At 39.2% G+C, this 14,070-nt stretch overlaps 1 protein-coding gene across 1 annotated transcript; it reads right to left on the bottom strand.

Moving 5' to 3' along the window:
• Positions 1-627: 627 nt before the first annotated feature.
• LOC307123208 (uncharacterized protein) lies at positions 628-6,544 on the bottom strand. Its single transcript, XM_079811657.1, has 4 exons — positions 6,511-6,544; positions 5,836-6,003; positions 4,436-5,177; positions 628-2,076 (listed from the first exon to the last, which is right to left on the bottom strand). The coding sequence occupies exons 2-4, from the start codon at positions 6,001-6,003 to the stop codon at positions 1,019-1,021; spliced, it is 1,968 nt and encodes a 655-aa protein (XP_079667783.1). The 5' UTR covers positions 6,511-6,544; the 3' UTR covers positions 628-1,018.
• Between the last annotated feature and the right edge of the window lie 7,526 nt (positions 6,545-14,070).

Below are 14,070 nucleotides of genomic sequence, written 5' to 3'. Positions count from 1 at the left end.
GTCAGCAACACAAGAATTTACAACTGCGATAATAATATGGGTTAGGTTTTTTTAGGCTTTTACAGCAAAGCATATTAGAATGATTTCTGAAGGGTCGTGTGACATTGAAGACTGGGGTAGCTATCGGCCAATCAAAACGCAGATTTGACTCACTGAAAAATACATTTGAATAGTTTCAAATCGAAACCAGTGCTTTTAAATTGGAACATTTCAACATTTTTATGTTTTTGCTGCACCCCTTTAGCAGAAAACAAGTCATCTTCATCATGCACTGCCTGCTTTCCAAACACTTGAACACACACAAACGCAAATACACTAAAAAGGGTAGCACAGTATCATAATGGGTTTCAGACCTAATTTGATGGCTCTCAAATTATAGTCACATTGACCAACTTTATACACAGTAGGCCTATATTGGTTAAAATATCTCAGTATTCGGCCCAAGACCCAACCCCGCGTTGAGGCAATCTGTGTTGTGAAATGCGCTTTATAGTGACTTGACTTGACATTAGACATGAATAGAGTCTGACTAACATATGAAGTGTTATTATGTGCCGCCCCCTTCAGTTCAGAGAGGAGTATTGCAAGCTGAATGGTAGGATTTCATAATGGGTTTTTTTCTTTTTTGTAGCTGTTATTTTGTAGTACTTGATTTGTCATGCTCAGTGCACCATATACGTTTAGTGACCTGTAGTGTATTATTGCATATCCATTACTGGATCATTTCAGCTTTCTGATAAAATAGTTAGGCCTTGTCATTCTGTGAGTGTGATTAAATACAGCATAAACACACTTTAATCCAATATCAAACACCGATCTGCACATTACAGTGCAATAGGCTACATTAAAATGGTCACAAAGAAACACAGACTTTCATCCAGAGGATTAATTTCTACATAGTAAACAATGTTCTAGAGATGTTCTTGTTTTAGGTTTACTTTTTACAACCATAAAGTAATGTTCCTGTAACTGCAATGTATTTTTTTTTACTCAACCTAACAATAATGTCATGATGAAGCTATGATGATTCTGGGGCAGCGTGTTTCTTCTGGTGGGTCTGAAAACCCCATTTAAAAGAGAATCTCTCGCCGCAGATGGAGCAGCGGTAAGGTTTCTCTCCTGTATGCCATCGCTCATGAGTCTTCAGGTCACTTGATCGAGCAAAAATCTTGTCACAATGCAAGCATTTAAAAGGTTTTTCTCCTGTATGGGTCCTCTTGTGTATTTTTAAGTCACTTGGCTTATAAAAACTCTTCCCACAATAACTACAGGGATACGGTCTTTCTCCCGTGTGAATTCTCAGATGAATTCTGATAGAAAATGGACTAGCAAAGCTCTTCCCGCAGTAGGAGCACAGGTACGGTTTCTCTCCGGTGTGAATCCTCTCATGGGTTTTGCAGTGAGTCGAATGATGGAAACGTTTCTCACAGTGTGAACACTGATATGGTTTAACATCAGAGTGTATTATTTGGTGTAACTTCAGAGTTTTAGAGTTTGTAAAGGTTTTATCACAGTCACTGCACTTGTACGGCCTCTCATTGCTGTGCAGGAGTAGATGTTTCTTCAAACTGGTTTCGTATTTCATGCTCTTCTTACAGTGAGGACACTTGTACGGGCTCTCATTGGTGTGTATGAGTAGATGTTTCCTCAGTTTAGATCTCTGGGTGAAGCTCATCTCGCAGTGAGGGCACTGATGCAGCTTTTTCTCCCCGTGGTATCTCATGTGACTAGCAAGATATCCTTTGGTGCGGAAATACTGGTTGCACTTGCTGCATTGGAAAGGTTTTACGCTACTGTGCGTCTTCCTATGACGGTAATAACTAGCAGAAGAATTAAAATCCTTCCCACACGGACCACAATGAAACTCTTTCTTCACGCTGTGCTCTTTTGCATGAAGTCTCCTCTCTTCTGAGGTAGGAAAGCTGATGTTGCATATCTTGCAGGTGAAGTCTTTCTGTTCTGTGCGTTTTCTCTGGCGTTTCACTATATTTTCCTGTTTTCCACTGTCGGCCACTGTCTGTCGCTCTTTGGACGTAGAGGCAGTTTCACCATCAGAAGATGAACCAGCGTTGTCATCTGAATGAAACAAAATGGGCATAAAATAAATTTTTACATAACTTCTAGAGCTGTTAAGGGGATTCTTAAACACCTTTGTACCGCCATTGTGTTCACGTGCTCAACATATATGTCTATGATTGGCCATTGTGTTCACGCGCTCAACATATATGTCTCCGATTGGCCATTGTGTTCACACGCTCAACATATATGTCTCAGATTGGCCATTGTGTTCACACGCTCAACATATATGTCTCAGATTGGCCATTGTGTTCACGCGCTCAACATATATGTCTCCGATTGGCCATTGTGTTCACACGCTCAACATATATGTCTCAGATTGGCCATTGTGTTCACGCGCTCAACATATATGTCTCCGATTGGCCATTGTGTTCACGTGCTCAACATATATGTCTCTGATTGGCCATTGTGTTCACACGCTCAACATATATGTCTCCGATTGGCCATTGTGTTCACGCGCTCAACATATATGTCTCCGATTGGCCATTGTGTTCACACGCTCAACATATATGTCTCCGATTGGCCATTGTGTTCACGCGCTCAACATATGTCTCAAATTGGCCATTGTGTTGATGCGCTCAACATTTGTCTCTAATTGGCCATTGTGTTCACGCGCTCAACATATATCTCTCTGATTGGCCATTGTGTTCATGCGCTCAACATATGTCTATGATTGGCCATTGTGTTCATGCGCTCAACATATGTCTCTGATTGGCCATTGTGTTCACGCGCTCAACATATATGTCTCTGATTGGCCATTGTGTTCATGCGCTCAACATATATGTCTCCGATTGGCCATTGTGTTCACATGCTCAACATAAGTGTCTCTGATTGGCCCTTGTGTTTCCACACTCAACATATGTGTCTCTGATTGGCCATTGTGTTCACGCGCTCAACATACACTCACCTAAAGGATTATTAGGAACACCTGTTCAATTTCTCATTAATGCAATTATCTAATCAACCAATCACATGGCAGTTGCTTCAATGCATTTAGGGATGTGGTCCTGGTCAAGACAATCTCCTGAACTCCACACTGAATGTCGGAATGGGAAAGAAAGGTGATTTAAGCAATTTTGAGCGTGGCACGGTTGTTGGTGCCAGACGGGCCGGTCTGAGTATTTTACAATCTGCTCAGTTACTGGGATTTTCACGCACAGCCATTTCTAGGGTTTACAAAGAATGGTGCGAAAAGGGAAAAACATCCAGTATGCGGCAGTCCTGTGGGAGAAAATGCCTTGTTGATGCTAGAGGTCAGAGGAGAATGGGCCGACTGATTCAAGCTGATAGAAGAGCAACTTTGACGGAAATAACCACTCGTTACAACCGAGGTATGCAGCATTTGTGAAGCCACAACACGCACAACCTTGAGGCAGATGGGCTACAACAGCAGAAGACCCCACCGGGTACACCTCATCTCCACTATAAATAGGAAAAAGAGGCTAGAATTTGCACAAGATCACCAAAATTTAACAGTTGAAGACTGGAAAAATGTTGCCTGGTCTGATGAGTCTCGATTTCTGTTGAGACATTCAGATGGTAGAGTCAGAATTTGGCGTAAACAGAATGAGAACATGGATCCATCATGCCTTGTTACCACTGTGCAGGCTGGTGGTGGTGGTGTAATGGTGTGGGGGATGTTTTCTTGGCACACTTTAGGCCCCATAGTGCCAATTGGGCATGGTTTAAATGCCACGGCCTACCTGAGCATTGTTTCTGCCCATGTCCATCCCTTTATGACCACCATGTCCCCATCCTCCGATGGCTACTTCCAGCAGGATAATGCACCGTCACAAAGCTCCAATCATTTCAAATTGGTTTCTTGAACATGACAATGAGTTCACTGGACTAAAATGGCCCCCACAGTCACCAGATCTCAACCCAATAGAGCACCTTTGGGATGTGGTGGAACGGGAGCTTCGTGCCCTGGATGTGCATCCCACAAATCTCCATCAACTGCAAGATGCTATCCTATCAATATGGGCCAACATTTCTAAAGAATGCTTTCAGCACCTTGTTGAATCAATGCCACGTAGAATTAAGGCAGTTCTGAAGGCAAAAGGGGGTCAAACAGAGTATTTGTATGGTGTTCCTAATAATCCTTTAGGTGAGTGTATGTCTCCGATTGGCCATTATGTTCACGCGCTCAACATATGTCTCCAATTGGCCATCATTGTTCATACTGCATTGAGCAGACCCGGTCGGTTTTTAATAGTAGGGCCTGTTCTCTAACTGAACTAAATTATTTTTATTACTATCAAAATAATGTTGGGGGGTCAGTGCCGTGGTGGGCAAGTGATGTAACAGGTGTTGCAGCTGAACTTCGGTAAAACATTGGGTATGACTGAAAGAAACATACCTGAAAGAACAAAGTCATCATCATCATCAACATTCTGATCTTCACCCTCGTCCTCAATCTGATCTTCATCCTCAATCTGAGCTTCATTCTCATCCTGTTCTTCATCATCATCATCCTCATTCTGATCTTCATCCTCATCGTCCTCATTCTGATCTTCATCCTCATCCTGATCTTCATGCTCCTCCGTAAAGCTGTGTTGTTGTTCGTCTGCTGTGGTTTCGTCTCCTCTGCTATCTATCAGGTTCCTGCAGTCCTCCAGTTTGACGGAGCACATCTTCAGTGGCGTCTGCAGCATCTGCTGAGCGGATCCATGATCATGAGCTTCTGTATAACGGAGTAAACTGCGGTTGAGCTCTGAGTCCTGTGAATCTCTGGATCTCTGATCTCTGACGCTCCACAGTGAATAGTGAGCTTCTGTCCCATCATCCTCATCATCGTCAATCCCATTATTACCATCATCGTGGTTGTGTTGTTGTTTGTCTGCTGTGGTTTCGTCTCCTCTGCTCTCTATCAGGTTGCTGCAGTCCTCCAGTTTGACGGAGCACATCTTCAGTGGCGTCTGCAGCATCTGCTGTTCTCCAGCGTTACAGTCAGAGGTTTGATCAGCGGATCCATGATCCTGAGCGTCAGTATAACACAGTAAAGTGAGGCTGAGCTCTGAGTCCTGTGTGTCTCTGGATCTCCAGACTGAATCCTGAGCTTCTGTCCCATCAGTCACACACACTGAAACCTTCTCCAGATCCTGACAAACACATCACAGATAAGTGAAGTTTTAGTAACTAATTTCGGGAGGAGCACGTCCAGATAATTAAACCTATCTAAACAATGGAGCACGCCAGATAATGTAACCTAATCAAACCCAAGTGGAGCACCCTCAGATAATTAAACCTAATTAAACACATGTGGAGCACATCAAGCCAATCGATTTAATCAACGATAAGAGGTGTGTGTATATATACAGCATATTCACCTTCTTTCGTTGACCGTTTTTATTTTAGCATCCCTCCACCACCCCATCTCCTCACTTTGATTTAATAAACTCATTAGTCGTAAACACAATCCATAATAAAATACAGTCTAGTTCTAGACTATCTTTATCATGGGGGGGATACTCTGGGTTCGGGCCAAATTCCGAGCCCGGAGCCCTCCCCCGGACAGCACACCAAATACGCATAATCTTTACTCCATTTAATTTGATGTACGTGTGAACTCGTGAAACACAAATAAAGATCAACCTGTTGATATTAGCCTCATTACTCAGCTGTTATCTCTAGAGGTTATATTGGGGATTTGATGGCATATTTTGCTGCTGGCTTAATTTGAGATGTGCATAAGAAGTGAGAAGCTAACAAAACTTTGGTTTGATTGAGCTGAAGGATGAAATGATGAGCCGCTCAAACCTCTCTGTTGGGTTTGTCTCCTCTTTCTCTCAGCTTTGCCTCCAGTGACGCCACCTCTTTCTTCAGCTGACAGATTTCACTGATGAAATCCTCAATATCCAGCATGGACAGATCAGTTCCTACTGATTTACAGCAGATCATATCCATCTGCGCTTTCATGGTCAACATCTGAAGACAAACACATAATGAGCAGAATTAAAGTAACATTTTATTTTGGAGAATACTCAGAATTGATTTCAGATGTAGGCTAATATTTAGGTGTGTTTATGTTTAGTTTCAATATTGAACCAGCACAGAGCAAGACTATTATAAATATATGATATTGTAATATAGAGAAATATTATAGGCCTATATGATATTATTAAATGCATATTCTGATATTAAATATGACATTTTCATATTTCTACTCATCTCTCCTGAAACTGTGAAAACTTTAAAATCATCAACCATTAAAAATTAACCATTGTGTTAGTAAACTATTGTTTTCAAAAAATATAATTGTTAAATCTGGTCACTATAGTAAAAGTATTGGACATTTTTATGGTTACTGTAGTAAAAAAATAAATATATTTTTCATGTTTTTTAAGATCATTAAATCACAGATAGAAAAATAACAACTAGCAAGTACATAAACAGCTAGAGCACCTACATAATGTAAAACAAATGAAACACTACCGTCTGAGTGCGCCAGTCTTTCTTTCTTCGGTGGTTTTACGAGTACACTGAAGAATGTCACAGCGCCACAGTACGAGAGATGGAGTTAAAAGAGAAAAATTTCCGGCTGGTTAGGAGAGTTTCACCAAATGTATTATTAAAAAGACAACGATAAATTAATGACTGTAGGTCTGTCAGCCGGTAAATCAAAATGACCGTTATTTTTTTTAATTACGCGAGTTCGCGGCTTTCTGTGGAAGACAGGAGAAAGCGCGTGCAGAAGTAATAGCGCGTGTATACCATCATATCAATCAAATACTGTGCGTTTGAGTTTATTGTTGTTTGATCATACTCAGAGTAATTTAATTAGACATTTAATATGTTAGTGTAGAATCAATGTCATGGACCGTATAGTATTTTCTACTTTCTTACTTCACTACATTCCAAATCATTATGTTGTCATTTTTACTGCACTAGTTTCATAAATAAAAGTTTTTTTTTAACCTTTAATACTTAACTACATAAAAAATACTTTCTTGTACTCAAGTGAAACTTAGAAATACTTTAAAAGTACTACATTTTTAATGTAATTAAGTAGCCTATTAAATTATATTCAATATGAAACGTAGTGCAGTAAGAAAAAACTACAATATTATGCTTTGGTATGTGGTGAAACTTAGGAAAGTTTTCCAAAGAAGAACACTGGTAAAGTACATAGGCTGTCCACCTCTGAGTATGTGTGTTTTCAAATGACCACTTGATGGCGTTATATAACAGCCAGACATCGTTCAATCCAACACAAACAGCTAAACATCAGATTTAACTAGCTGAACCCAAAGAAAAAGTTTTAAACACAAAAATAAAAGCTTCTAAACATTGGGCAGAATAAGCAACAGCTCAGTCTGTTCTGTTTTACTGATTCAAGAGAATTACCTTAAGTATTTGCCTCATAGCGTTTCCGCTGAGTCACATTAAACCATTAATGTGGTCACTTCCTGCATGAAGGTCATGTCAACATTATCTTTATCTCTTAAAAGAACAGATTTATACAAAAACTTGCTTTGTTTAGATTATAAAACCCAAAAAGACACAGCAAACATTGGTCCGACCAAAAATAGTTGTGGTAATATGTAACACAGAGCATTTCCTTTAAAAAAAAAAATACATTATGGATAACGTCAAAGACGTCCGTTCAACTTTCATTTTGGTACTATTTTTCAACCATGACGGAGGGACGTCTTTTCAAAGGTCATTAAATGCCAAAATGTTTGCTGGGGAATGTCAATAAGACATGGGGGGGAAAAAATCACAAAACACACTTTGGACAATCAAGGCATTAACATTACTCCAAAAAGACTGAGCAAAAGGACACTCCCAAAACAGGTGACCTACAGTTTCAGACGAAACCTTACAAAAAGAGCAAGATGTGTCAATATTACTTTTACATTTCTGCAGGATAAAATCTGTAAAAGGTATATTTCTTTAACTTTATTTGTTAGGAAAAATTTCTGAACGTCCAATTAATATCATCAAAAATGGCGGATGGAATTGAGGTCCACAAATAAAGACTTGATTTTTTGAAATGCAGTGGTTTCGTCTCCTCTGCTCTCTATCAGGTTGCTATCAGGAAATTTGAAACAAATAGAATCACAGTGGATTCATTGAGCCACTATTATCGTTTCTGAAGAGCATACAAATTTCTAAAGAGATGGCCTTGAAAACAATATTACAAAAATTCTAGATACTGGAAATTGGTTTCTCAAAACAGAATCTGAGTAGTTGAATATATCGTTGTCAAACAGTTGGTTCGTCACTCCATTACTGAACCAGTTTTCAAGAAACAAGAATATTATGTAGAATATTATTCCAAATTTAAAAAAAATTGTGTAGCCAGAAATTATGCTTGCAGATAAGACTGCTGTTGATAATTGGAGAGTCTAAGGGAACCACCCCAGTGACGGGTTTCGTTCGTATATTGATCGGCCTCCATTAACCTTGTCTAATAGATGCTCAAATTTCATTGGCCAATTGTGGCCATGTTTTTTGAGAGTCAATGTCCTCATAGACAGACATGGCACCTTGGACAAAGACACTGCATGCCAATTTTCAAGTCAATCGGACTAAAAGTTGGGTGGTTATAGTCGTTCATTTAAGGGTTCGTTTACTAAAAGAATAATTGCTCATTCTCCTCCTAATTGAGAAAATACATCCAATTACACTCTAAATAGAAGATTGATATTGGAGGAAATGTTTAAGCAGTTCATTTTAAAGATATTATTAAGGGAATCAATATCAATACAACTATGTAAGCCACCCTTATTATAAGAATGTAATATAACTGATTTTCTAATATGGTGAGTTTTATTTTACCATAGAAATTTAAGCAACATTACATGAATCAACTGCACATGTAATTTGATTTATAATAATATCTTCAGTATTACTCAGAAGTCTAGTTTCAAATATAATTCCTTCGAAGTTTTGGTGCTTTATGTAACGCTATGTAGTGTACATGATAAAACCCGTTCAACATTTGTGTTAGCTACTGTATACAGGCCACCTGGGCATAATACAGACTTTATCAAAGAATTTGCTGATTTTCTATCAGAGTTAGTACTGGCCGTAGATAAAGTACTAATTGTTGGTGATTTTAATATCCATGTAGACAACGGAAAAGACGTATTGGGATTAGCATTTAAAGACACACTAAACTCTATTGGAGTTAGGCAACACGTGTCAGGAGCCACTCATCGCCATAATCATACTTTAGACCTAATATTGTCACATGGAATAAATGTTGATACCGTTGAAATTCTGCAGCAGAGCGATGACATCTCAGATCATTACTTAGTATCATGTATACTTAATTTAGCTAAGGTTGCAAAGCCGCCCCCTCGCTTTAAAAATGGCAGGACAATCACTGCCGCCACTAAAGATTGCTTTTTAAATAATCTCCCTCATCAGTATCATCTGCTCAGCATCCCAGATAGTATAGAAGAACTCGATGTTGCAACAGAAACTATTGACTCTCTCTTTTCCAGTACTTTAGACACAGTTGCTCCTCTGCGCTTAAAGAAGATTAAACAAAATAGTCCAACGCCGTGGTACAACGAGCACACCCGGGCCCTTAAAACAGCAGCCAGAAAAATGGAGCGCAGCTGGAAGAAAACAAAATTAGAGGTATTTCATAATTCGTGGAAAGAGCACATGATCACATACAGAAAGGTTGTAAAAACTGCTAGATCTGCTTATTTCTCAACTCTCTTGGAAGAAAACAAACACAACCCAAGGTATTTATTCGATACAGTGGCTAAATTAACCAAAAATAAAGCTTCAACTTCTGATGATTGTAAACAGCACAGCAGTAATGACTTTATGAACTTCTTCACATGTAAGATTGATAATATTAGGAAACATTTTTTAACCATGCAGCCGTCTAATACAGCATCACATCAGACAGAGCATTGTAGTGTCACTGAGGAAAAATTACACTCATTCACTGCTATAGGAGAAGACACACACACACACACACACACACACACTCATTCACTGCTATAGGAGAAGAAGAATTGGCTAAACTCGTTAAATCATCAAAATCGACAACATGTATGCTCGACCCTATACCGACTAGGCTATTAAAAGAGATGCTACCAGAGGTCATAGATCCTCTTTTTAATATCATTAATTCATCTTTGTCATTAGGATATGTACCGAAAACTTTTAAGTTGGCTATTATTAAACCACTTATTAAAAAACCGCAACTTGATCCTACAGATTTAGTCAATTATAGACAAATCTCAAATCTACCCTTTCTGTCAAAAATACTTGAAAAGGCAGTGTCTTCACAATTATGTTCCTTTTTAGAAAGAAATGGTATCTGTGAGGATTTCCAGTCAGGATTTAGACCGTATCATAGCACTGAGACTGCTCTCGTCAGAGTTACAAATGATTTGCTCTTATCATCCGATCGTGGCTGTATCTCTCTATTAGTGTTACTCGATCTTAGCGCTGCATTTGATACTATCGACCACAACATTCTTTTGAATAGACTCGAAAATTATGTAGGTATTAGTGGAATTGCATTATCATGGTTTAAATCATACCTATGCGACCGTTATCAGTTTGTAGTAGTAAATGAAGACATGTCACACCGATCGCAAGTTCAGTATGGAGTACCACAAGGCTCAGTGCTAGGACCGCTACTCTTCACCCTGTACATGCTACCACTGGGAGATATCATTAGGAAGCATGGCGTTAGTTTTCATTGTTATGCTGACGATACTCAGCTCTATATTTCTTCACGCCCTGAAGAAACTTACCAATTCACAAGATTAACGGAATGCATAGCTGATATAAAACATTGGATGACTGGTAATTTCCTGCAACTCAATTCAGAAAAAAACTGAATTTTTAATTATTGGACAAAAAAGCTCCACAAGTAGTAACCTAGAATACTGTCTAACACTTGATGGCTGTTCTGTCAAGTCCTCGTCGTCAGTGAGGAACCTGGGTGAGCTCTTTGATACCAATCTTTCATTAGAAAGCCACGTTTCTAGCATCTGTAAAACTGCTTTCTACCATCTTAAAAATATATCTAAATTACGGCACATGCTCTCAATGCAAAATGCTGAACAGTTAGTTCATGCGTTCATGACCTCAAGGTTAGATTATTGTAATGCTCTACTGGGTGGTTGCCCTGCTCGCTTAATAAATAAACTCCAGCTGGTCCAAAACGCAGCAGCTCGAGTTCTTACTAGAACCAGGAAGTATGACCATATTAGCCCAGTTCTGTCAACACTGCACTGGCTGCCTATTAAACATCGCATACATTTTAAAATCTTACTTATTACTTACAAAGCACTAAATGGTTTAGCTCCCCAATACTTGAGCGAGCTCTTAACATATTATACTCCATCACGTCTACTGCGGTCTCAAAATTCTGGCCAGTTGATCATACCGAGAATATCCAAATCAACTGCAGGCGGTCGATCCTTTTCCTATTTAGCTCCGAAACTCTGGAACAGTCTTCCTAACATTGTTCGGGAAGCAGACACACTCTGTCAGTTTAAATCTAGACTAAAAACACATCTCTTTACTGTGGCATACACATAAAACACTTTTTCAATGAAATGATTGTTAGGCTGCATTAACTAGGTCAGCCGGAACCGGGAACACTTCCCATAACACCTGATGTACTCGTTACATCATCAGAAGAATGGCATCTACGCTAATGATAGTCTCTCTGTTTTATCCTGAGGTTTACTGCAGTCAGCCGGATCCGGGCCGTATCCAGTTCAGATGGTGGACCTGCGCCCAGAGAAGACCAACACAGGCCCCCGAAGTGTCCGAGAGACCGTGATTAGACTCCCCTGAAACTGCCTCATCGACACGGCATCTCAATAAACCCGTCTCCGGCGTGTTGACTCAGATTGTTCGAATATTACAATTAAATAATACTTAAATCGATATGTCATCCTCAATAAACCCGTCTCCAGCGTGTTGCCTCCGATCATTCGAATATTGCACTTTAATAATTATTTAATCAACATCATCCTCAATAAACCCGTCTCCAGCATGTTGCCCCCGGTCCCTCGAATATTCTGATCTATTATGACCTCCGAGCTGTAAAGCTGCCAGAATAATAATAATAATACGCTGTTTGTTAATTGGCCAGAGGAGAACTGGCACCCCGACTGAGCCTGGTTTCTCCCAAGGTTTATTTTTCTCCATTCTGCTCCTAATGGGGTTTGGGTTTCCTTGCCACTGTTGCCTCTGGCTTGGCGTGCTCAGTTGGGGACACTAAATTTTTCAACTAAACATCGAAATACATCTAAATAATAAACTAAATTAACCATTTAAACTAAATTACTGATCAAATTATTGATCTAAAGCCCACACTGTCACTGTATGATACTTGAAATTTATCCAGAATGGCTATACAGCTGAATAAAATTATGCTGCATTATTTTCCTGTTTAACACTGTAAAGCTGCTTTGAAACAATCTACATTGTTAAAAGCGCTATATAAATAAAGTTGACTTGACTTGACTTGACATGGATTAGCCTTCTGCTTTCTGTCGGCTCCTCTTATATGTCTCCGCCCACTGAATCACAAGCCCCGCCCCTCACATATGATATTGGCAGCGCTTTCTGCTGATATGTGCATTTATTTGCTTACTGCACACCATGAAAATATTGAAGGCCTTGCATTAATTATCTGATTTTACCCCTCTCACAAAGACACAAAAACAAAGAGACACATGCAATCTGTTAAACGGCTGGAAAGGAAACATCTGCTCGTCTTAGGTCCCGCCCACTCAGTTCCATCAGAGAAATAAAGGCCCCTTTTATTCTCTCTTTTAGTCTTTTAGCTTTTATGAGGCTTTTTGTAACATAAATATTTACTGCATTAGTCCATTAGTCCTGCATTAGTCCGGTCATTCTGCCTTTAAATAGTCACCTAAATAAGGACATATATCACGCTTAACATTTTTATTGATGTAGCCAATATATAAATCTAATTATACTGACCCATATCTTGCCGCTAAAAGAAGGCTCTTCTTCTTCCAGGAAAGCTGCGATTTAATGAGTAAAAACGTATAAATCTCTTCTTCTGCTCACCAAAGCTGCGTTTATTTGGTCGAAAATATAATAAAAAAAGTGAAATGTTATTCCAATGTGAAACAGCTGTTTTCTATGTGAATATATAGTAAAGTGTAATTTATTTTTGTGATCAAAGCTGAATTTTCAGCGTCTTCAGTGTCACATGATGATCCTTCAGAAATCATTCTAATATGAGGATTTGATGCTCAAGAAACATGATTATTATCAATGTTGAAATCAGCTTCATATCTTATGGAAACCATATATTTTATTTCTCAGGATTCTTTGATGAACAGAAAGTTCAAAAGACATTGTGACATTATTCAGTTCCTTTTTTTATTTATTTAAAGCGTCTTTGGTGAATAAAAGTAGGAGCCCATGCTCATGTTGGAGGGCATGAAAGGAAGTGGAACTGTTATATGCTTTGTTTTCAATGGCTCCGAGCAGGAAGTGACCAACGTGTGAATCGGGTGCGTTTCCTAAAGAGAGGATAGGTGGAGTGACTGTGGTTTCCAGCTGATAATCATCTAAACTCGAGAGCCATTCAAAAAAATCAATCGGTTTCTGTGAATTGACACGTCTGTTTGAGTTTTTAACCCTCACGGGCCAAAACTAAACACAGTTACAGCTCATGAATATTTAATTAAGACAAGCAGTTTAGATTTTTTTGTGTTGCTAAGCAACTATTTGTAACTGTGAAGAACTGATGATGCAACTCTCTGTTACGACGTTGGCACCGTGTCACATGATCAATCAAACGTTGTTTCGCTGCCATGGTTACCTTTTCCCCTCAAACAACCCGAATAGAGGAAGTGAAGGTGTGAATGCTTTCAGAGATCAAATAATCATTCATACGCTATATAAAAACGCTTCACAGGATCACTGAATCACTAAATGTCACAGACAAGGCCAAAAGCGCTTCAGAGATACAACAGGAACAAACTGTTATGCAAACAGACGGTGATGGTGGAAAGTTGC

Source organism: Gobio gobio (assembly GCF_949357685.1).
Source record: "Gobio gobio genome assembly, chromosome: 3".
Taxonomy (NCBI): domain Eukaryota; kingdom Metazoa; phylum Chordata; class Actinopteri; order Cypriniformes; family Gobionidae; genus Gobio; species Gobio gobio.
The sequence above is the reverse complement of the archived record's forward strand: the minus strand, read 5'-3'. Positions and strand labels throughout refer to the sequence as shown.

Excerpts from the sequence above, each read along its gene's own strand:
- LOC307123208 (XM_079811657.1), bottom strand. The coding sequence starts at position 6,003 with ATGTTGACCATGAAAGCGCAGATGGATATGATCTGCTGTAAATCAGTA. Across the intron at positions 5,178-5,835 it reads GAGACAAACCCAACAGAGAG|GATCTGGAGAAGGTTTCAGT; the intron begins GTTTGAGCGGCT and ends TGTGTTTGTCAG. Across the intron at positions 2,077-4,435 it reads TGATGACTTTGTTCTTTCAG|ATGACAACGCTGGTTCATCT; the intron begins GTATGTTTCTTT and ends TGTTTCATTCAG.